Genomic DNA, 22,305 nt, shown 5'->3' with positions numbered 1-22,305 from the left:
ACTTGTTTCTGTTCAGCTGTTTCTTTTGTGTGGTGTACCTGTAGTTGATTTTTGAGTCATGAGTCTAGAATCTTGTTTCATTCCTTCCTTGGTCAAATTGGTCTTTTTGACATGTCTTATTATACAAGTGTATCTGTGCTTTCTGGTCTCCTCTCCTCACCCCATGCGTTTGTTACGTGTCTGCTAGGTGGGTGTCGTCTGCAGCTCTAAAGATCACAATTTCCCTGTGCGTGGTCATTGATTACCCCTGTTGCTGTAACATCATTTTGTAGTTTGGGGAGGTAGAAATATGCAGAGGAGAATGGTCTCAGAGAATAGGAAGTCATCTCACATGTACATGCAATAGTTGTGGGTGCTAGAAGTGTGATTCTCTGATTTTGCAGTGGACATGTTCCATTTATACAGAGAACGTTGCTATTGGAGGATGCCTCTAAGACAGGTTTTATTCAGAAGTTGGGAAACGGAAGTCTCAGAGACTTCCCCGCCCCCCACATGTGTTTGGGTGATGTTTCTGTAGATATGAAGAGTCTAAAAACTCTACCCAAACAGGAAGGAAAGAACTATAGCTACCTCCCTTAGGGGATCCCTGACCATTTAAGAAGAAAAACCCACTGCATTTTCTGTAATCATTGTACAGTGTGACTACCAAGTCTGTAAACAAACAGGAATAGAACATAAATGATGTATTGCTACAACAGTAATAAAATAATACATGATCTGTGTTTTCAGACCTTATGGCCAGCTTAGATGATCTGATACTATGAATCTTAGAATAAAATTTGAAGCTAATAAAATAATTCCAGATAAAATAGATGGTATTTCTTATTGGGACTTAAGAAAAGTCATTTACACCAAGGAGGCCTTCATATTATGGTGATGAAAGCTTTGTGCTTCCTTGCAGTTTGATCTCTCTTTGTAGAATCTTTTTCATCTCCTTTTTATGGATAGCACAGCACCACATAATGACATGCAGCATAGCAGGGCTGGGTGTCCCTCTCTGAAGTTGGCCAGGCCTTTGACCGTTAAGTCCACTTTCCAAACACAACTTGAATTTCTAGGTGAGAACATTTGAGCTGCGCGCTCACCAGGTGGTCTTCAGTTCAAATGAAGTTTATAACTTTGTGATTAACTCGGAATGTTGTAGCTTGGGCATAATATTGGCCATAAGGGCAAGTGCCCTGTCTTTAAAAAGTAGAGAAAGTGATATGATGAAGTGTGTGGGAAAATCATATGTGTGCGTGCACTTGTGAGCCTGTACGCCTGCATGAGTGTGTGTGCGTGCGTGCTCATGCACCCTTAATTCAAGGAAATAAGCATGGATGAGTGGGAGGGCTATCCACGTTTTCTCTGTTGCTCATTTGGATAGGAAATAGCTACAATAATTACTTGAAAAAAGAATAATGACTTAGTTTTTGAAAGTTGTGAATGTTAGACACAGATGACATTGCATGTCGTCATCATTAGTCAGTACTGTGTGTAGGTGTGGTCAGATTCCACCTGTAGAAGCAGTCTAGATTGTACCTGGGAAAATCCAGACAGCCAGAGTATTCAGAAATTCATTTCATAGGAGCTCCACTGGGTGGTGTTTCTAATGCAAATGAATGGGGGAACAAAATAGCTAAAAAAAAAAAAAATCTCTTTTCTTTCTTTCCTTTCCTTCCATTTCTTTACTTCCTTCTTTTCTTTCTCCCCTTCTCTTTCCCTCTCTCCCTTTTCTTTTCTCCTCTCCTGTCTCCCCTCCTTTCCCCTCCCCTCCCCTCTCCTCCTCTTTTTTCTTCTTCTCTTCTGTTCTTTTTCTTTTTCCTCTTTCTTTTCTTCCTTTCATTCAAGACAGAGTCTCACTCTGTCACCTAGGCTGGAGTGCAGTGGTGTGATCTCAGCTCACTGCAGCCTTGACCTCCTGAGCTCAAGTGATCTTCCCACCTCAGCCTCCCAAGTAGCTAGAACCATAGGCATGCACCACTCACCTGGATAGCTTTTACATTTTTAGTAGAGATGAGGTCTCTCACTCTGTTGCCCAGGCTGGTCTTGAACTCCTGGGCTCAAGTGATCCTCTCGCTTTGGCCTCTCAAAGTGCTGGGATTACAGGGGTGAGCCACGGCACCTGGCCCCTGTTAACTTGAGCATTGGTTGAAATGTTTCTTCTTACTCCTTTTGTGTATGTAAGGCAATGGGAATATTGAGTAGTCGATGGCTAAGTTGTTAAATTTCTCTGATTCATGTTAATGATCTGTCATATAAGAAATTTGACAAGATGTGCCTCACAGTTCATGCATTTCTTATTTCCATAAACATGATCTATAGTGTAAACATGATTTTATGTTTTTACCTATTGAGCTACTCTGAATTAGGGTAAGAGAAACAATATTGAAGGTTTGTTTTCAGCCAATGTGACTAAGGTGCCTTTTGTCATTCTCTTCATTTGTTGTTCACACTCAGGTGTCAGCCTTTAGATACATAAAAACTCAGCTGCATAAAGCAGCTTTTTAAAAAGTTACTGCAACAGGTGTAACTTTTTCTAGTTATTAGTTCTGTTTTTTTTTCCCTACTGAGTTGAGTTACTATTGCGCATAACAGTGACTCTCCCAGCCAGAGAAATTACTTTGGAGCTGCCAGCACATGGAAGACAAGCCTTTTCTTCAGAGAGAAAAGGTGTGCAGACAAATAAACACTCTCTGCATCCCTTTCTAATCAAAGTCGTGTGGCTTTTTGGATCAGAAGGAAACACAAAGACCGGCCTTTGAGTGCAGGGATGTGGCATGATCTTTGAGGAAAAGGTGGGATTTGGGGACTTCCCCCCCTTGCCAATGGCCAGCAGGTGCACGCACCTTGGGTGCCTGCTGCCTGGTGCTTGCAGGTGTCCCCTCCCTTCTGCTGGGGGCCAGGGCCTCAGAGCCGCCCAGGCAGGCAGGAGAGAGGGCCAGAGGCGGGGCCACCCCGTGGCCGCACTCACTCTGCGTGGGTCTCCCAGGATCGCGGCCGGGTCATGGCGGGCTCTGGTCCTGCTCACTTCCTATTTTCCATGAGCCTCGTCTCTGTCATGCCGGTGTCACTCTGATTTGCCGGATGTGCTGCTTGACAGAGCCGGGTGATGGTTGTGCCCAGCCTGCAGATGCTCGGAGCTGCAGAGCCCGACGTGCAGCCTGGCGGGCGCCTCCTGTCCCGGGGAGTGGTTTTTAATTTGCTGTAATTTATGCATCCTTGTAGTCCTGAGAGTGCCTGGCCTGTCAGCAGAGCCGAGATGAAGGCTGACAGTTGTCACCAGGGCCTGAAGGGAGCCTCACATGATGACACATTAGACAGACTAATGATGTTTTCCTTTCGCTTCCCCCTCGCTGTCCTGCCTCCTCACCTCCACGCCAACCCCACCATGGCCTTGCCACCGCCACTGCCACTACCACCACCTCGCCACCGCAGGGACACTCCGGACGCAGGCCCGGCCAGGAGAGTTCGTCTGCATCGAGTGCGGAAAGAGCTTCCACCAGCCCGGCCACCTCAGGGCCCACATGCGGGCACACTCAGGTATCGCCCTCCTGCCCAGCTAACCCCAAGGGGAGCAGAGGAAGAGGGGTGTCTTCTATCAGTGGCTTGACCATCCGCAGACAGGGAGATACTCAGATTTCAGCCCCTACCAAGCGGCGGGGGGCGTGCCATCTGCCTCCAGGATCGTATACTGGCCGCCCCCACTCCACACCTGAAATGGGTTTTTTTGGTATCCATGTGCCATGTGATTTAATTTGAGATAAGCCTGTTTGCAAATGTTCCATTTTAATTAGAGAGTGACTCCTCAGAAATGAATATGCTAATGAATGGCATTGCCACCAGCACACATTTAATCAAAGCACCCTTTTAGCACAGCGTAGGCTTGGTTTTGTGTCCTCACTGGCACTGACTGGACTCTGTGGGATACACCCGGGCCTCTTTGGACGGGGCAGGATGTACTGCAAAATCCCTCAGCCCTTGTGTAGAGAGCTTGCACCCGACCAGGCTGGAAACTGTCAGGACGGCACGGGGGCATTAGAGAGACAGGGAGACGGGGTTCTCTATCAGGAGTGTGAAGGATGCACACAGAAGCTGGTCTGATGCAAGATGACACAGGCCAAATGGTAAGTAATGCAAGAAGAGGGTCCCTTACACACACACCGATAATTAATGTTGTCAGTGATTGCTTTCTTCAGCAGCGAGGTCTGAATTAAAAAGGGCAGTGGCCCCAGGCAGCCATTATCACAGTCTCTTACTGTAAGTGTTACGGTAAATTGGTATTTTTCAGCCACAGGCTAGGCGCTGGTGTCTTTTTTTTGTGAAAGTACTTAATCTGTAATGGACTCATTTAATGTGCACGTCCAGAAGCTCACACGCTCATCTATTAACAAACCCCTTGTTCCCACAGTGGTGTTTGAGTCCGATGGACCTCGGGGTTCTGAAGTTCACACCACCTCCGCAGACGCCCCCAAACAAGTAGGTCTCATGATGAATTGGATGTCTGGGTTTCGATGCGGTAGCTGGGAAAGGTGCACCATGATGTTCATCACTGAAGCATGACCTTCTTTTTGTTTTTTTCACTAGATGTGTAAATAATCCTATATGCTTTGACTTGGAACCTGACCCTTCGGGGCCATCTGTGGGCAGTACCCGCACAGAGGTCCTCCCAACCGGGTGGTGCAGGGTCTAGGTGCACACAGCTGGTTGTTGGTTGTATTGGGGAGGAGGAAGTCGGGACAGACTGGCGGTGACTGCAAACACTAGAAACTCAGTTTTTCCAAGATGGTTTTGGATATGAGTTTGCTTGAGAACAAATTATGGTTAATCTCCTTGAAGAACATTATTTTTGTGTTATTCCATAAGAAAAGTTTCGTGTCCAGCGTGGTGTCTTGTGGCTTTGTGCTTTGTTTCTCTGCATTACGAACACGACTGGCGAGGCCAGAGTGCCTGAAAGTAGCTGTGTGCCTGTGCCTGTGATGCACCTTACCATCCAGGTGTGACCTGTGTACATACACAACTCAGTATACACTGAGTGTGCGGGACCCTGGCATTAGCACGCGGTTCTGAGTCCTGCTGTAAATTAGGGAGGCGCCCACAGCCCGCAGTGGGTCTTTTGCATTCTCTCGGGCTGAGAGTATGTATCTTCATTGCTCTCCCATTTTGCCCTCCCGGAGGACGTCACACCCATGTTGCACAAGCATTCGCTCAGTAACATTCTGGCTTTCTCCAAAGACAAACTCTCCCCTTTGTCATTGAGGAAAGAGTTTCTTTGCCATGAGAGTCAAGCCCTGTCTGGGTGGTCGAATTCAGTTTGTGTCCCCTGTGCTGAAGTATCTAATTGTCTGTGGGATTCCTCTTTGCTGGTGAGGATGAGGGCGATTAAGACCTCCAAGGGATGTCAAGACTCAGTATGATATAGTGAGATCTCAAAGGAACTTGAGAATCATTCTAGTTTATTTCTAAAGGAAAAAGATAAGAGGCATGAATGGCTTCACCAAGGGCCCACTGCTAATTAGTGATTGAGCTGGGCTGGATGTAGAATTGGCATTACCTGATTAGGGATTTCGGGTTTTTTTTTATTTGTTTTTTTTTGCCTTGTTAGAATTTCTATGTGTTGTTAAAGGCCTTTGCTTCATGTATTGTTGACAAAAACCCTTGCCATTTATTACAGGTTTTAAATAATTAGCTTCTGCCTTTCTTAGTAAAACCTATAGTTACCCAGTACTATGACAACTTATGAAATAAATAAAACATCTTGCTGAAAATGGAATGAAAAGATTTCCAAATGTATGACCTCCACTGCAGTTAGGAAGCATTGTCCTTTTTAACAGAAATAAAACCCTCTGCCACAAACAGTCACCGTGATGTGTTTGTGGGATGTAGTAACAGCAAGGTCATGCCGTAATTGAGAATTACAAGTTGATATTACAACTGGAGTGAGTCCCAAGTGTTCCTACTTACACAGGTGACCCGTTCAACCCACCAAAGACCTGGCTTTTGGGTAGGAATGTTTGACAGGGGCGGGAAGCCAGGCCAGGCGGATCTAGGAACAAGTTGGTGAGATGCTTCAGGAATGCATGTCAGTTTATTTGCTGCCTATTAATTCTACCTAAGCCTCTTTGAAAAACTCTTGTCCCAGGGAGAAATGGGAGATCAAAAAGCAAATCATTTAGACTATTTTAAATAATTTCTGTGTTACTTCTTGGTTATGCTGGGAGTTTATAATAATTGTTACTCATTCTTGATTCTGATATAGAAAAGATGTACTTACATCGTTCTCTTTGTCTCTCTAGACTAAAATGTTGTTATTTTATACTTCATACCAACTAACGTCTTAGTTTCAAGTTTACAGTAACTCAATATTGTGGTCTGAGTGAATGTGGCTTTCAGACTTAGCCTGTGTATTAACTGTTGGTGTGAAGATCTCAGTGGGTGAGCTCTCCTTTCATTCACAGGACAGTGGCGGTTCAGGCCTTGGCATTACAACTGAGCTGGATTTGTATGCGTCTCCTGCTGTGGCAGTTGGTTTGTTAAATTCCATATCTGAGATCATGGCCTCTGATAGTACTTTTTGTCTTTCATTACATTTAAAGTAGCTTTTGGTGATTTATCACTGAATGCTCTGGTTCTCTAAGGAAATTCCATTTTCCTTAACGTACTTTGGAACTATAAGCATTCCCATAGAGATTTGTTGGGTAGGATAATTGCAGAACACATCAGTAATAGGTAGAGGTTTAAGTCCTAAGATTCTTTGTTCTTATCCTGTAATTCTCATTGTTTACAGAAATCACAATAGCTATGTTAAATTTAGGATACCTTATAGATTTATAGAAAAACATTCTGTAGTTATTTACGTCTAGAATGTGATTCATACTTACCAGCCATGTTCTTTTTCATGTTTAGAGTGCTTTACTAACGTTCATTAATATTTAAATCGGATTCTTTTCCTGTGGGCTTTAGATGCTAGGGATCATGGCTGTGTTTTTTTTGGATCATGCAACACTGTGTATTCATGCTGAAATTATTTGATGTGACACTTAAAGTCAATGGACTTTTATAGATATACATAATAGATGCTAAATTAATTGAAACAGTATTTGGAAATTCCATTTTATAATAATTGATTCACTTATTAACAATATTTTATTGACCACCCACTGTATGCCAGGCCTGTGCAGGATACTGGGGAGACAAGATAACCATTTTTCCTGCTTCTCTGGTTCAAAAGGTCCATGGGTGGCTTAGACAGGAAATAGGGCAGAGCAGGGCAGTGCTGTGACATGGGAAGGGTCCTGTCATTGAGGCTGGAGGTGCTTGGAAGACTATGGAGGGGCGGAGGGATGGGCGTCCCTAAAGAGCTCAGCACGTGGAAGGCCCGGAGTGGAGGAACACATTCCACTGGAGGAGCTGGGTGGGGGTCAGCTCACGGAGGGAGAGCCGGAGTGGGTGGGCAGAGGCTCGGGACTGGGGTCTAGAGAGCACCAGGTCTCCTTGTTGAGACTCATGAATTTCTTCCCACAGGGAATAGAGAGCCCTAGGCAGGGCTGACACCGTCAGAGTTGTAGCTTGAGAAGAATGAGCAGGTCACACGCCACTGAGAATGGGCTTAGTGTTTCCCGGTAGCACAAGCAGCTCTTGGAGGCGCTTGGCTTGATCCCAGCGAGAGACAAGGTGGCCTGAGCTGGCATGGGGCTGGAGAGAGCAGGTAGATTTGAGGGACTAGAACAGAGGGATTGGGTGTGGAAAGTGAGGGACAGGAGGGAATGGTATTGACTCCAGGTCTGGCTTCAGGCAGCTGGCCCCAGGGACGATCCATTCCCCTGAGGCTGGAAGGAGGAGCAGGATAAAACATTTCCAGATAGAATTCAAGGTAAGTTTGAAAGCTTCGTGGAAACCCAGGTAGGGATGCCCAATAGGCAGGCGAAGATACGGGTTTACAGTGGAGAGGAGAGATCCTGGCACAGACTATATCTAATAGCTATCACATTTAAATTCATTCAAGGTCAGCCAGTTCTGCTCTGAGAGACCCAGATAATATAATCATTGGGTTATTGAGTAGAGGCTTTAACTTTGATCCTCCACCATAGACATATAATGTAACCTAAGTTTCCTTATCTGTAGAATAATGATAATGGTACTTATTTTGTATACTTGCTGTGGAAATCAAGTTAGAACATACACCACGGAGCACACATTCAATGGGACCTCTTGTCATTTATTCTAAAAATAAGCAATTTTCCTTAATAACTGGAGGAAACTCACATACTTGGAGAGCATTTCTGTGGTGAGCACACACATGAACATGTCTACACACATACTTATGCCCGTGTAGACGGATGGCTGTCATTGATAAGCCGGTTAGTAGATTTTGCTTATGAACTCAGTTTGATGGCATGTTTTCTTTACTTGGTGTCTTGTGGCTTTGTCGGAACCTGCCAGCGTGCTTCTCTTTGTTTTGTTTGGTTTAAGAGACTTGTCGTTAATTATTCATTAAAGAGAGGATGCAGGAAAACCATGAGTTTGAGAAAAGTATTGTCAAGATAGGCATAGTTACCTCGTTTGCTACATTCTGTTCAAAAGCCCTCCGGTTGGTAGACAGACGTTGGTTTTTGTAGAACAACTGCCGTTACTTTGTCATATTAATATTTGAATATTCTATGCTGGAAAATTCTTAGAAATCACGATATACCGTCTATCTCAGCGAAACAATTCAACAGGCACAAGGGCCAGGTAAATCTGCTGAAATTAATTTAATTCACCATAAGTCAGAATCAAGAATAAATAATTAAATTAAAGTCGGTTTAATTCATCAGCACACACCTGAAGCTTGAGCAGAAATAAAGTAGTTTCGTGGTGACACTAGTAGCAGTCTTTTTCAGCACACACACGGTTTAAGCCTCTTCCGTGTTACAAACACATACTTTAAGACCGTAGAGGAAGTCATGAAAACCAGATAGTCAAGCAGCCATTTCTTTCTGAACACCTTCCTTTGGTAGGTGGTAAGGGTGGAAAGGATGCCTGGAGCCTTGGAAGGCAGAGATGGAGGATAAATAACAGGGCTCCCCGTAGGCTGTGGATGCTCACAGCACGCCCCTCTAGGCATCTCACTCTTTTGCCTTGATCGTAGATGAGCTAGAAGATGGTGAGAGCGTCTGGGCCCTGGGCCTCAGGAGCCCAGCTGTGAGGGCATCCGCCCTTGTGGGTGATTCTTCCAGCCCGGCGGTGCCACCGGTGCTTGTCCTTGGTGCTTTTACTGTGTTTTGGATTAAGATGGTTCCAGTATCAAGGACCGCTGATCCTCCAAATCAAATTCTAAATGAGGGGAAGAGCTCATGCATGTTGTTGTTTAAAAGATGTTTGGTCATCCATTTAGCACAACTGAATAAATGTTTAATTTCTAGTAATCATCAGCATTCATCATTAGAAAGAACACTTTTTGAAAACAATATGTTGAAATCTGGGTGTTTTGTCCTGTGGATGTTAGAGGAAAAACTAGGAAGTTTCTTTAGTGTTGCAGAGAAATTGATTTTTTTTGTTACATTGTTGTTAAACATTAGAAATTAAAATGATTTTTGAAACCAAGAAAAATTATTCCCCCCAACCTTGTGGTTTTGGGATTTACTAAAAGACCAGAATGTCTGCTGAAATATGAAATCTGGTGTTTTGATTTGTTTGGATTCCTTGCCAGAATTTAAAGACTATGATTAATAGTTTATTTCTTATTATTCTAAATGTTATTTTAAAATGGTTAAGCTGGATAAATAATTCCATTAATCAAAATAACAGGAAATGAAAAAATAAATGGCGACTTAATTTGTCTCATTTTTAGCTGTGGCTATTATAATGCAAATGATGGAGAAATCACGTAGGTTGGTACATTTGAATATATGCATGATCTATTTTCAGTATCACTTTTAGAGTCTCAGCATCACAGATCACAGTTTGAAATTCAGCTCATTTGCTTAAGCTTTTCTTATTTATTAAACCAAACAAGCATCTTAAAACGCATTTTCCATTTTCTCTAAATATACTATGCTACCAAAAATCATGAATTAGACCTGGCAACTTACCCAAAATCACCCCAGTCACATAGCCTTTGTTTACTTACGGCTTGTTGGGTAAAGGTTTTAGTCAATAAAGCATTGTGCATAATTGGTCCTCAAGCACTTAGCATTGCCTGCGTGGCTGACTGCAAGCCCTGTTATAGGCTGACCTCCCTCTGAAGGCTGAGAGGTGCCCTGTGTGTCCTGGGGCATGGTGGGTTTTTTGTGTGCAGGCCATCGATCCACACCCACCACTACATACACATTTCCCTTGCCTTACTAAAAGAAAGAGAGAAAGTAGACCTCGTAAAGTTCCAGTAGTCAATATCCATCCCTAGAACACTGAAATACCTTCAAGAAAGATAGTATTTCTTTCAGCATCACTGAAAAGCCCACAATTCACAGCTGCAGAAAAGAAAAGCGAAATCTTCCGAAAGCTTCTCATGTTTTGACTACTCTTTCCCTTGACAGGAGGACAAGGCGATGTGGACGTGCTCAAAAGATTACAGTGCGTCCACTTAATTTGAATATTTCTCTGCCTCCTTTCTTCCATGTTTGATTCATTTCTTAACAATGCTGTAGGGCTGCTTTATTGAATAATAACATGGTTGCCTCCGGTGAATCAATAACTTAAAACAACTTTCTTAAAAAAATGAGGTATTGGAACACATCCCTTCAGTTATGAAGAGAAAATGGACATCTCTGCATCTGGATTTGTGAACACAGTTTAACCACCTAGTTGTTTGGCTTATCCCGACTTTGCAGTGCTTCCAAAATAAATGTTTGTAAAGCCTTCTGAGCTCTGTAATGTAAAACGTTAGCCCTTCATGGACGGAGGGCCGTCTTCCTGTTGCCTCTGGAACAGTCCATTGATGCCTGACCCAATGCAAGTCTGTGACTTCTGGTCCAAAAGAAGAGCTACCCAGGTGGATGTGCCCTGGGGGTGCCGTCCATGTGAAATCTAGGCACACACAGCACCCGTGTTCATAGGCATCCCCTGCCCGCCTCTTACGGTCCCTGACGTCTCTGTTCGCTATGCAGAGGCGGTCAAGGCCAAACACCCAATAGCTAACTATAACTCCCAGTTTTCTTTGGTAAACACGAAGACCATTTTCCTTCCAGAATGTATTTGGAATTGGTTCTTAGTGAGCCCTGTTTGTTGATGATGAATATTTCCCATCAGAACCTCAGAGATCTCTTCACGGCCTGACGTCGCTGTACAAAAATGTAAAACAATCTTTCTCCGTTTACTGCAGGAAATTCACCATCTACTTAGGGAAGTTTTATCACATCTCTCATTCCGTTACTGTTTCCTACATTTCAAATAAACTGCTGTCTCCACCACTGCGCCCACCCCCTAACCCCTCATAAAATTTTGTCCAGTATCTTTCTGACTTCCACTACATGTCAACTGGTAGATGTCATGAACACCGAGCCAGCTGTAAGTGAGAGTTTTCTGGAACTATTAACTAAAGAAAAGCCCTTAATACATTATGTCAACCAGACCTTCCCCCACTCACTCCACTATTATTTCTGGGGTTCCTATAGGCATAGCTGGAAACAGAATTTTACATGAGTCCCTTAGTTTATGTATGCATGTTAATTTCCACTGGTCAGTTTCACTTTGTCAAGATTTTAGCTGAAGGTTAATGCAGTTAAGTAAGATTAATCTGGCCATACTGTTTTTGTCCTCAGATCGTAAACGCTATTGTTCAAACAGGGATGCTTCAAATGTCATCGGAGAGCATTCCCTGAAAGCTGTGGACCCCCATTTATGCTTGGTTTTCTCTTGCAATTCACTTTAGAATACCCCTTCCCTTTTTCCAACTTGGTAATTGTTTATGGAAATGGGTGAAAATGCTCTGAAGTTCTGACAGACCTATGTGAGAGCCGTGCTTTTCTTTTTGTTTGTGTGACCCCAAATTCAGCCTTGTTTTGGAAGTACCATTCACTTGTAAGTCTGCTTTTGTAATATATACAGTTTTACAATCTGGCCTCCTCCTCATCTTGCCAATGTAACCTTCTCTCCAGAGCTGGTTCAGACACTATCATCTGCCATTCTTACCATTAGAGAAGTCTATTGATCCTTTCTAAATCACACTGGAAATGATTCGTCTTCAAGCTGCCTCTCTTTCAGGCAGCAAGGCAAATTTAAAATACTTGATGCTTGTTTTATGAAATGAGTTACAGCTCAGGTTAGGGGGTCTTCGCCTACTTGGTTGGCTTGCTTTGTGAAGGTCATTGTTTGTGTTCTTGGATGTTGATTAGAAAATTAATAGGAAAAATGCATTTAGAAACCAAAAGGCAGAAATGAGCTTTTCTCCTGTTCTTTCCTTTTTCTCACCCAGGGGAGAGACCATTCTAACACAGGTACCGTCCAGACAGTGCCTCTCAGAAAGGGACCCTAAAGGTGTGTTTCCGACGCACCCCAGGTCCCTGTAACGGCCATTAGCAGTACCCTCACGATATCCCAGCAGCCTCCACCTGTGACCTGGCCGCTCCACGGAAGAACAGCCGGAGAACTCCTGAGCAGACACCTCACATCCCGAGCCGCTGCGCTGGAGTGGAAACTGAAGGCAGATGCCTCTCCTTGTTAAATGTTCAGAAATAAATGAAGATGCTATATTCTAGAAATACATGTAGATACTATATACGCATTTACGTGCTCATCGTCCATAGTCCCATATTTTCTTATAATAAACAGTAGTACTGGCAGGCACAGTAGGGGCACAAGGCATCTATCTTATTCAAGACAAGTTTGAGACACTGGAAAAAAAGATACTTGTTGTGTGTGTTGGACAGAGTGGCGAGGCTGAGCACTGTCGCGGGCCTCCCATGTTAAGAGGGACTGTGGAGATGATGTCGGAACAAGCCGTGGTGGATTTGAGGTTGATCGAGTATTAATACTACTGCCCCTCCTTGTCTTAGTGGGTATGTAAAATAGTAAATAAGAGAGAGGAAGGAGGTGACGTTCAGGTGCTGTGGGAAGCAGGCTTGGCGGAGGGGCATGATGATGAGACCCTCATTATTCGCTGGTTCCATCGCACTCCTCCCTGGGGCTGTGTGCCTGTTGCATTCTTTCCACCATTCGAACTGAGCCAATCCGGCAAAGGAGACACGTCTGTGGGAATGCGTAGATTCTGCCTCGGAAGAGAGCTAGTGGAACACTAAGAAAAGCAGGCTTCTTGTTTATTCTCAGGACCTTTTTGTAACAGGGCTACATTCTGCAAACTGCTTACAAAGGAAGACTATACGTCTTAACAAATTCTTTAGCCACTGAGTCCTCCCGATTCGGACCTGTTTTAGTAATGGCAGAAGAATCCCTGAGCAGGTTCAGGTGCCCTAGATGACTAGGGTGCTGAGCTCTGGCGCCTTCTGTCCCCACTCTTTGCCTCCCCGCCCCTTCCCTGAGCCACCCCAGCAAGTGGGTGTCTTTTCTCCCTGGGCCTGGTGACCTCCACAGGATGAGTAACTTTGTTCATAAAGGGTGGGGATCACCAGCCCCTTGGGTGGGGGACGGCTTTATATACCTCTTCCTCAGTAATGCAAATGCGAGTTTTTGTGGTGGGGGTTAAGGCCCATAACAAAGGATCTTAAACCATGCAGTGTACGCAATTGAAATTGTATTCCACAGATATAAATATTTTCTTTTCCCATTGCCGTGACACTATGTGTGATGGTAATATTTCTGAGAGTTTCAGATTTTTGCACATATGATTTTATGCATTATCAAAAGTTACTGCTGCCTTGAATGAAAATGTTCTGTGAAATTTTTTGCAAAAGCTTTACTAGTTTTTTTTTTAATTGTGAAATTTTGTAAAGGCAGGAAATGGATTAAAACGAGCATGCTAAATATATTTTTCAAAAAAGCAATAATTTTACATGTACAGAAATTATCCTAACCTTTAATACTGGTAAGAGCAACAGTTTACTTAATACAGTAATGGATTAGTGCAGTTTTTGTAGACAATGGGCTTCTGATACAAAGTCTTGTTTAAATACAGACACATACACACACACACACACACACACACACACACACACACACACATACACACACACACCCTAAAGTGTGGGTTTCCTGTTCTAATGATTTGTTGAATATTATTATTATTATAATATTATTATTATTATTGTTATTGTTATTAGTTAATGTTTGGTTCTGGATTCTACTTGTTACTGAGTTTAAATTACTTGACGGTTCAGGTTACTTTGCAACACTTTCAAACAATGCAATGTAACTGGCTAGCTTATATATATATATATATATATATATTTTTTTTTTTTTTTACTTTTTTCTGATATTCTTACACCAGATATGTACGAAAATGATCTGTCCTGTTGGTGTAATTAGGAATGTCCATGCAGATACAGTTAAGCAACTGTAATTGTTCTGTAAAGTTATTTTGAGCAAAGTTGCGGAGACACATTCCTCTGTCCACCTAAGAAATCAGAAGACTCTTCTGTTGATTTATGTTTAATCATTTCAGTAGTTTCCCCACAGTGATCATTTCTGCATTTTCTGGCTTTTGTTTTCTTGGCTGAAAGTGAATGGTGACTGTTAGGAATGTCAGGGACTAGTGACCCAGTCCTGTTTCTCTGTGTTTTAGTTATTAAAAAGAAATTCTGTACCCAAAGTGACGCACAAGTGTAGTCTACGTTTTTACTGTTTCAGAAGCGGCATGGAAAAGTACAGTTGGCCTTTGGAGCTGGAAGTGTCTTGCTGGCGAGTCTCCATCCTGGAGACTCTGGAGGGGAGTGGGCTGGCGCTGGGGCCCTGCCGGCCGCGTGCTGGATCCTTCCTGGCTTGCAGGAGAGCAGGCGTGGAGGGCAGTCAGCTTGCGGGGCCGCGCAGGGTGCACAGAGTGCAGGAGGAAGGTTTTCACCCAGTTAAACAGACTGGGGGGGCCCCCCATGAACGCCATCCCCTGAGGCCAGCTGTGGGCAGGCCTGGATGTGCGGTCCCTTGCTCCCACCCGTCATCGGTATTGTATTGCTTTGTTAATTTGTTGATGGCAGTTTGGTCATAGTATTTAATATGATTTGTGTTTTCTTATTTATTTAGCCACTGTTTGATTCCCTTTTCTTTCCGAATGGTAATTTCTGCATGATACACTTCTGTACGTTGTCTTCTGACTGTTACAGACTTTCTACTACCTCTCCCGATCTGCTGTTTCCTTGTTTCTTAACAGGATTTTTTACAGTGTTGCGTCTAATGTAACTTAGACAATAAAGGGTTTGGTTGTCTACACTGCAGCTTCTCGGTGTCTCTCCGCTGCTTTCCGCTCGCTGCTTCCCGCTCTGCCCCTGCTGGGGCCTGGCTGCACCCTGGCCTGCCTTCCCACACTCTCCTGTTTCCCGCTCATATCTCTTCCTCATTTTCGCATTCAAATAACACGCAGCTAATGAGCTTCTAAAAATCTTTCAGGTTGTTCACTTGTATTCCTTAATTTGAAGAATGAATATTTAAATTCTCTCAAAAGTCAGATACTGAGGATCTTCTCTGGGAAGTCGGCCACTGTACCTGCCCGCCTTTCTGCCTGGTTCCTGGAAGGTCTTATTGTCATCTTAGATGGACAGATTTCATTCTCAGCACCGTACAGATTTGGCTTCAAAGCCAGGTGAATTTTGCCTTTGAGGCTCTGAAAAGTATTAAATGTTTTAAGAGGTCCCCCAATATTTACTTATTTATTTTTTAAACCAAGAAAGACACTGGTTCCCTCCAAAGCAGGTGCTTCGGGAAGTAGCAGTTGGGAGTTGCATACGGTTACTTCATCAGAGAAAGGAGCACCCAGTATGACAGGCCACCGCCCCTGATCCGGCCACTGTGCACAGGTCGCTGAGGGTGCGAGAACACCTCTGCAGGGGCTCCGGTACATGTGGGTTTCATCATCTCACACTCCCTCAGGCTGCAGGGTTGAGCAGAAAGGGCAAGCTTCATCTCTGGTGCCTCTCCAGGGTGGCAACTCTGGTCGGCCTCTGTTCTTTGGACAGAGAGATAGGGTGTAGGTTATGGGGTCAGTAGGGATGCTTTCTGGATCAAAGAAAGTGGGTGCAGTGCTTAGTCTGTTGTGTGGAAGAGGGCACCTCCTGGGCTTTCGTGGCTGGAGACTGTCTACCGACATTCCTTCCTTCAAATGAGACAAACCCTCCTCTGCCACCCCCAGCAAATTCTCAGAGGTTTCCAAGCTGTAGAAAAAGGAAGGAAGGAAGGACGGCATTCATATAGCTTTACTTTCCACTTCAAAATGTCTTAAGTAGCATATGTTGTTTTACTGCTTTTAACTTTGGTGAGTTCTAATTTCAGAACGTTTTGTTCACTGAGCAAAAAAAAAGATGAAACAACCACAGGCCAGGACTTCAAGTGAGGAGGACGCCTTTGTTTGCCGTGGTTGGTGGGAGCACACGCTGGAGCCCGGTAACATGCCTGTGGGAAGTGACCCAGGGCCACCCGCCCGAGGGAAAATGTTCATTCCTCATCAGCTTTGCTAATTCTAGTTCGAGGCAGTAAAATGCAAAAGACCATAGAATTTGTATTTCCTTTTTTAAAATACAATTTATAACATTATATTTTGTACTCTTTATATTAGAATTTGTAACTAGATTGATGTATTTAACTCTATTTCTGAAAAAATACTTCAATGTTTTAGTTGTGTGATAAAAATATTTAGATAAAACATATTCATTCTATTGGAATTTGAAATAAATAAAAACATCTTGGAGTTCTGAGATTTGTAAGACATTTTTCCCCAATTTCAGAGGGTGGCTTAAATCGTTTGACAGCCCGCTTTGATCTGTGGTTATTTATTTTTGTTGGCTGAACATAAACCAAAGTGTTAATGCTCTTTATTTATAGAAGAGTTTTAGGATGATTCACAAGATCGTTCATCTGAAAAGATTCCCAGATGGCCTGAGTGGTTTTTTTTTTTTCAACTCTTTTGTGGACTCGAGGACATACACTTTTTTAATGGAAGATGCTGTGTTTTTCTCATTTTTTTTTCACAGCACACATGTTATTTCCCCACTGAATACACCCACTGTTCTTACCCTTGCACTGTCACCCATACAGGAGGTACAGGGATGGATGCAGAAGGAATTCTGACTCAGCCACACCTGGAGGAAATTATTGTGTCAAAAATGTGGGGACACGGAGGGGCTGGCACTGTGGTTTGCAATGGTTTACTGATGAGACAGCGAAAACGAGACAGGACCATCAGATGCAATAAAGATTCTAATCTAAAAAGATAAAATGTGTTTTTAAATTAAAAGATATAACTGTGTCTCTACTGGCTGAAGAAAGAATGGACTAGATAAGTTCCCGAATGTGGCTTCCCAGATGTGCTGGGCAGGAAATGGAACTCTGAACGGCACTGGGCGTCCTTCCCCCCACCTGAGCCTCTAGCCCTGGGTACACCACTCTGTGGTGAAAATGCTGTTTTGGAAGGCCTTTGATACTCTGAAAGGCCCTTAGATCAAGTGCAGACCTTGTCTAACTCAGCTGAGGTTTATGCCTCGCTGTTCAGAACCTCCTTCCTCTTGGATGGCTGGTTCTTCTGAGAAGGGCGTGCATCCGAAATGAAGTGGCAACACCAAAGTCCTTAATAGGTAGTGGACATTGAAGTGAAGGGCTAAGAACACTTGTGTTAGGACAAAACAAAACCCTGGCCTACATCTCTCTGTGTCACCTGACGTGGTCAGTTCCCCTGGTAACACAGGAGCTTACTGCTGTTCCTATAGCCACATCCCAGACCCTTTGGTTCCACAAGTAACCAAGCTCCTTCCCCCTAGAAAGCAGTTTTACATCCTCCTTTATCCGCCTCCTGATCACCCAGCAGTGAGGGGCGCGACATCTACGCTGGCTGCTCTGGACGTCTTGCTGGGTGGGAAATGGGTGAAAGGCAGTGGCGCGGGGTCTGTGTGTCTGCAATTTGCCCATGTTGTGCTAGGTGCGGAAGCTGGGTATCATGACGCCCCCCCACCCCCAACAATGTAAAACCTTACCACAAATGGCTACATTCATCGCAGCACCTTTATTTTCCCTTCCTTAGCTGTTTGAAAACGGTGCATTTCTAATGTGTGCTATTAATGTTCTCAATCGTACGTTTTTAAAAGATACTATTGTAAATTACAGAAAGAAAATGTGAGATGGCCTCGTCTCTACCAGCGTGACACGTTCTTGGGATGTCCGATTTCCTCACTGTCTGCTGAGGCACAGGGGCTTAGAATGGCTTTAAGGAAGGGGAACTTCCTTAGGAATCTGGAGCAGGTGACAGTCACACATCCCTCTGTCTGATTTGTTTATGGGTAGGAAAAATGTAGCGAAACAATCACAATGAGAATGCTGTCTTAGTCCTTTCAGGCTGCTATCACAAAATACCTGAGACTGGGCAATTTTTAAACAACATGTTTTTTGCTCAAGTTCTGGAGGCGGGGCCATTCATGGTCAGTGTGGCAGCAGGTTCCATGTCTGGGGAGAGCTTTTCACTTCATAGATGGAGCCTTCTTGCTGTGTCCTCGTGGAGTAAGAGGCGAACAAGCCCTCTTGGGCCTCTTTGATGAGGGCCCTGATCCTACTCCTGAGAGCTCTGCCCTCATGACACTGATCACCTCCTGAAGACCCCACCTGTTGATGCCAACACATTGGGTGTCAGGTTTCAACGTATGAAATTTGGTGGGAACACAGACATTCGCACCGTAGCAAATGCTGCCTCCTGTTTTCATTTTTCAACTGAGGAAGATGTGGAGATTCCCATTCCAAGCCCTTGGGTGGGTTATTTCATCTGCCAAGAGTAAATTCTTCATTGCCAACAGTTTCAAGTTATAAAGGGCGAGAGGACAAGGGGACTCCATCTTGCCTTTTAATGTGCCCAGATTTGTCCATGGAAGACCAGTATTCAGGTCACAAGCATGAGATCCACTTGACTTCGTACATCAATCTCGTTATGTCCTGCTCTTCCATTCTATAAGAGTGGCATTGGTGGACCCGAATGTTCCCAGGACAGGGTTACTGAGTCTAAAGGGAGGGTTTAAGACAGACTTCGCAAAATCAGATGAACCGCTGTGAAATATTTGGAGGTCTGGCATGGGTATTTTGCATTGTAGAACTGTTGATGTGTGGTGGAAGGAATAGGCTGATGCTGCCTCAAAATAAAATATCACCTGTAGGTTAGGCTGTGCAGGAGTAGATGACTCGCCCTGACCCTGCATCTTAGCAGAAGCTCGACATTCATTTTTAAGGAATACAATATTAGAGTCCTTACTCAGAGAAGTAAATTGGAATCAGATAAACATGCAAGTTTCACTTAATCAAAAGATCTTAGGCTTCTTTAAAATTGTAGAAATGGTACAGAAAGTTTTCAACCTTACGAATTCGCTTAACAAATTCTGTGCCGTGTGGTAAGCACTGAAATAGGTGCAGGCATAGAAAGGTAAACCAAACGGAACCTGCTTTTTGGGCTGTCACAGTGGAGGAGGCACATGGGTCTAAAAATGGTGAGTTCTAGGCCAGGCACAGTAGCTCACACCTGTAATCCCAGCACTTTGGGAGGCCGAAGTGGGTGGATCACGAGGTCAGGAGATCGAGATCATCCTGGCCAACATGGTGAAACCTCGTCTCTACTACAAATACAAAAATTAACTGGGCATGGTGGCGTGTACCTGTAGTCCCAGCTACTCGGCAGGCTGAGGCAGGATAACCACTTGAACCAGGGAGCCAGAGGTTGCAGTGAGCCGAGATCGCACCACTGCACTCCAGCCTGATGACAGAGCGAGACTGTCTCAAAGAAAAAAAAAAGATGAGTTCTAATTCAGAGGGAATACATACAAGCTCACAATGCCTGTGGAAGAGGAGTGGAGCCTCTTCCATTGGGGAGTGAGGTCAAGGATCTAATCAGATACCCGGGTGTCACCAGGACTAGGTGACACCCACCTGAAACTTTTGGAAGGATGTGATATAATGGGGTAATTAGGTGGCATTAAAACAAAACTTGCCTCTGATAGTAAACCTTAGCTGACTTGGAAAATCTATAAGATCTTAAGATGGGAGAGACAAGTGACACGTGAATTTCAGTGAGGAAAAGCTAAGGGAGTGTATTTTTGGAAATAACCCATAGTACAATTAGAACATACTTTGTCAAATCTGACAGAAGAAAGAGACTGAGATCATTGTCAGCTATTCCTTGATGACTAATTCAAAGTGAGGCTTCAGACGGCAAAATTGGCAGCCTGTAGATCAGCAGGCAGGAGACTGTGGAGAAAATGGCACAGTGGCCCACCAGCGCCATAAAGGTACTGTGTGCCTGTTTCTGAGTTGATATGTGCATCTGTTATTAAAATTCAAGGAACTAGACAAAAGCCAGAGGTGGACAACACAGTGGCTGAGGGGAAACTTCAACATCAGATGTAGAAAAAGTGAGATGGATTAGTTAAGAGTAAGGCTAAGAGGAAGTCTGTGACTGGAAGGGCATGGATCAGATAGACATTTTGTACAGTGACTCTCTTGGCCTACATGTAGGCGATACAGCTTTAAGTCTTGAGAGAGAAATTTACAAGAAGTTAATACTTAAAAGGGCTACCTGTGTGTCAGGAACTCAGATGTTTTCATCTAATTTATTCGAGTCTCACAGTGCTCTTCAACATAGGCACTATTAACTCAATTTTATAGATGAAAACGGACAGAGAAGGGTAGCGTACCCAAAGAGACACAGCCAGGAACCTGCGGAAACAGCAGTAGAGTCCATGTCTGCTGTGCTTGCAGACCTACCACTCTGCACTCTTCTGCTTTGTTGTACTGACTAGAGGGATGCATGCAGTTAGCAAGAAGGATCATCCCTGTGGCATGTCCCTGTCTGTTGAGCATCACTATAAAGGACTATCTGAGGCTGGGTAATTATTCAGAAAAGAGGTTTATTTGGCTCACGGTTCTGCAGGTTGTGTAGGAAGCACAGCACCAACATCTGCTGGGATTCTGGTGAGGCTTCAGGCTGCTTCCACTCATGGTGGAAGGTGGAGGGGAGCTGGTGTGTGCAGAGATCACACGGCAGAGAGGAAGCAAGGGGGTGAGGTACCAGGCTATTAAACAACAGGCCTCCTGGGAGTTAGTAGAGCAAGAAATCCCTAAACCCCCAACCCCCAGGAGGGAATTAATCCATTCATGAAGGATCTGCCTCCATAACCCAGACACCTTCCCTTAGGCCCACCTCCAACATTGGGGATGAAATTTGGACATGAGGTTTGGATGGGACACGTATTGAAACTGTAGCACATGTTACTACTTTCCAAAACACTGAGACACCCATTACCCGCATGGATCACCTCAGCGACCTGGGGTGTGGATCCCGTCAGCGAGACAATTGGAGGTCCTCAGTGGATCAAAACAAGACGTTTTGGATTTCTGAGCTTCTACCTCAGAGGGAGCAAGGCTTATTTTGGGTGACCTTCTCTAAGTTCAGCTGTAACGTGCGTGGGGGTAAGAACGCCGGGATCTCCCCAGACCTGGGTGTGAGTTCCAGGTGTGTTGCATGCCAAATGGGCATGTCCAGTAGCCTTTTTCTTCCCGTTTCTATCTCCTTCTCTGACAATTCTTTCCCTTACTCATGTGGACATGCTCAAGACACTCCCTTCCCAAAAACACCACCAAGGAAACACCTTCCTGGGACCCCAGAACCCTCTACACCTGTTGTATCCTTACCTTTCCTCCTTCCTAAAACATCGTTCGTGATCACTTTACCCTCCTTGTTCTAGCTTTTATCACCAACACCTGCTTCACTGCACTGTCTCTCCTCAAAGTTATCAAGATCCTCATAGTCATTGAGTATAATTATTTTGCCTTAAATAAAGCTGGGATAAAATGCAGAGTAAAAGGAAAAAAATACACATTACATACACACACATTTCTATACATTTTTCACTCGCCAGATGCAACAATTGCAATATTTTGCCAAGTTTTGTTTCTACCCTTTGTTGTCATTTGTTCTGGAATGTTTCAAAGTGATTCTCAGACATTGTGTCATTTCGACTGTAAATAATTCAGTGTGCATCTTTGAGCGATTGAGATACTATCTGTAGATCTAGTTCTGTATCTATCTATGAAGGCTACGTTGCCTTCCATCCACCGCTCTGGCCTTGTTGCCCTCTGTGCTGACCCTGGGGAAGAACCACCTGGACTACCTGGGTCTTTCTTCCCGGGATTCCACACCTGCCAGCTCACCCCAGCTCACTCTGTGTTGCTACCACAGGAATTTCCTGGAACACAGATCATTCTCCTTCGTTGGTTGAAACT

General features: G+C 44.1%; 1 protein-coding gene across 10 annotated transcripts in view; it reads left to right on the top strand.

The window, feature by feature from the left end:
* Positions 1 to 16,754, top strand: part of ZNF516 (zinc finger protein 516) — a 134,824-nt gene extending 118,070 nt beyond the window's left edge. For 8 of the 10 annotated variants that reach the window (XM_024235992.3, XM_024235993.3, XM_009252483.4 and 5 more), the window contains exons 4-6: positions 3,418 to 3,522; positions 4,391 to 4,458; positions 12,374 to 16,754. In XM_024235992.3, the coding sequence (XP_024091760.3) occupies positions 3,418 to 3,522; positions 4,391 to 4,458; positions 12,374 to 12,433 (233 nt within the window). In that variant the 3' untranslated portion in view covers positions 12,434 to 16,754. The remainder of the gene's footprint in view (positions 1 to 3,417; positions 3,523 to 4,390; positions 4,459 to 12,373) is intronic. The other 2 variants (XM_054538105.2, XM_054538106.2) reach the window with 2 other exon arrangements.
* Positions 16,755 to 22,305: the final 5,551 nt, after the last annotated feature.

This window comes from Pongo abelii, chromosome 17, assembly GCF_028885655.2.
Source record: "Pongo abelii isolate AG06213 chromosome 17, NHGRI_mPonAbe1-v2.0_pri, whole genome shotgun sequence".
In the NCBI taxonomy this organism is placed as follows: domain Eukaryota; kingdom Metazoa; phylum Chordata; class Mammalia; order Primates; family Hominidae; genus Pongo; species Pongo abelii.
This window is presented reverse-complemented; position numbering and strand designations above follow the sequence as displayed.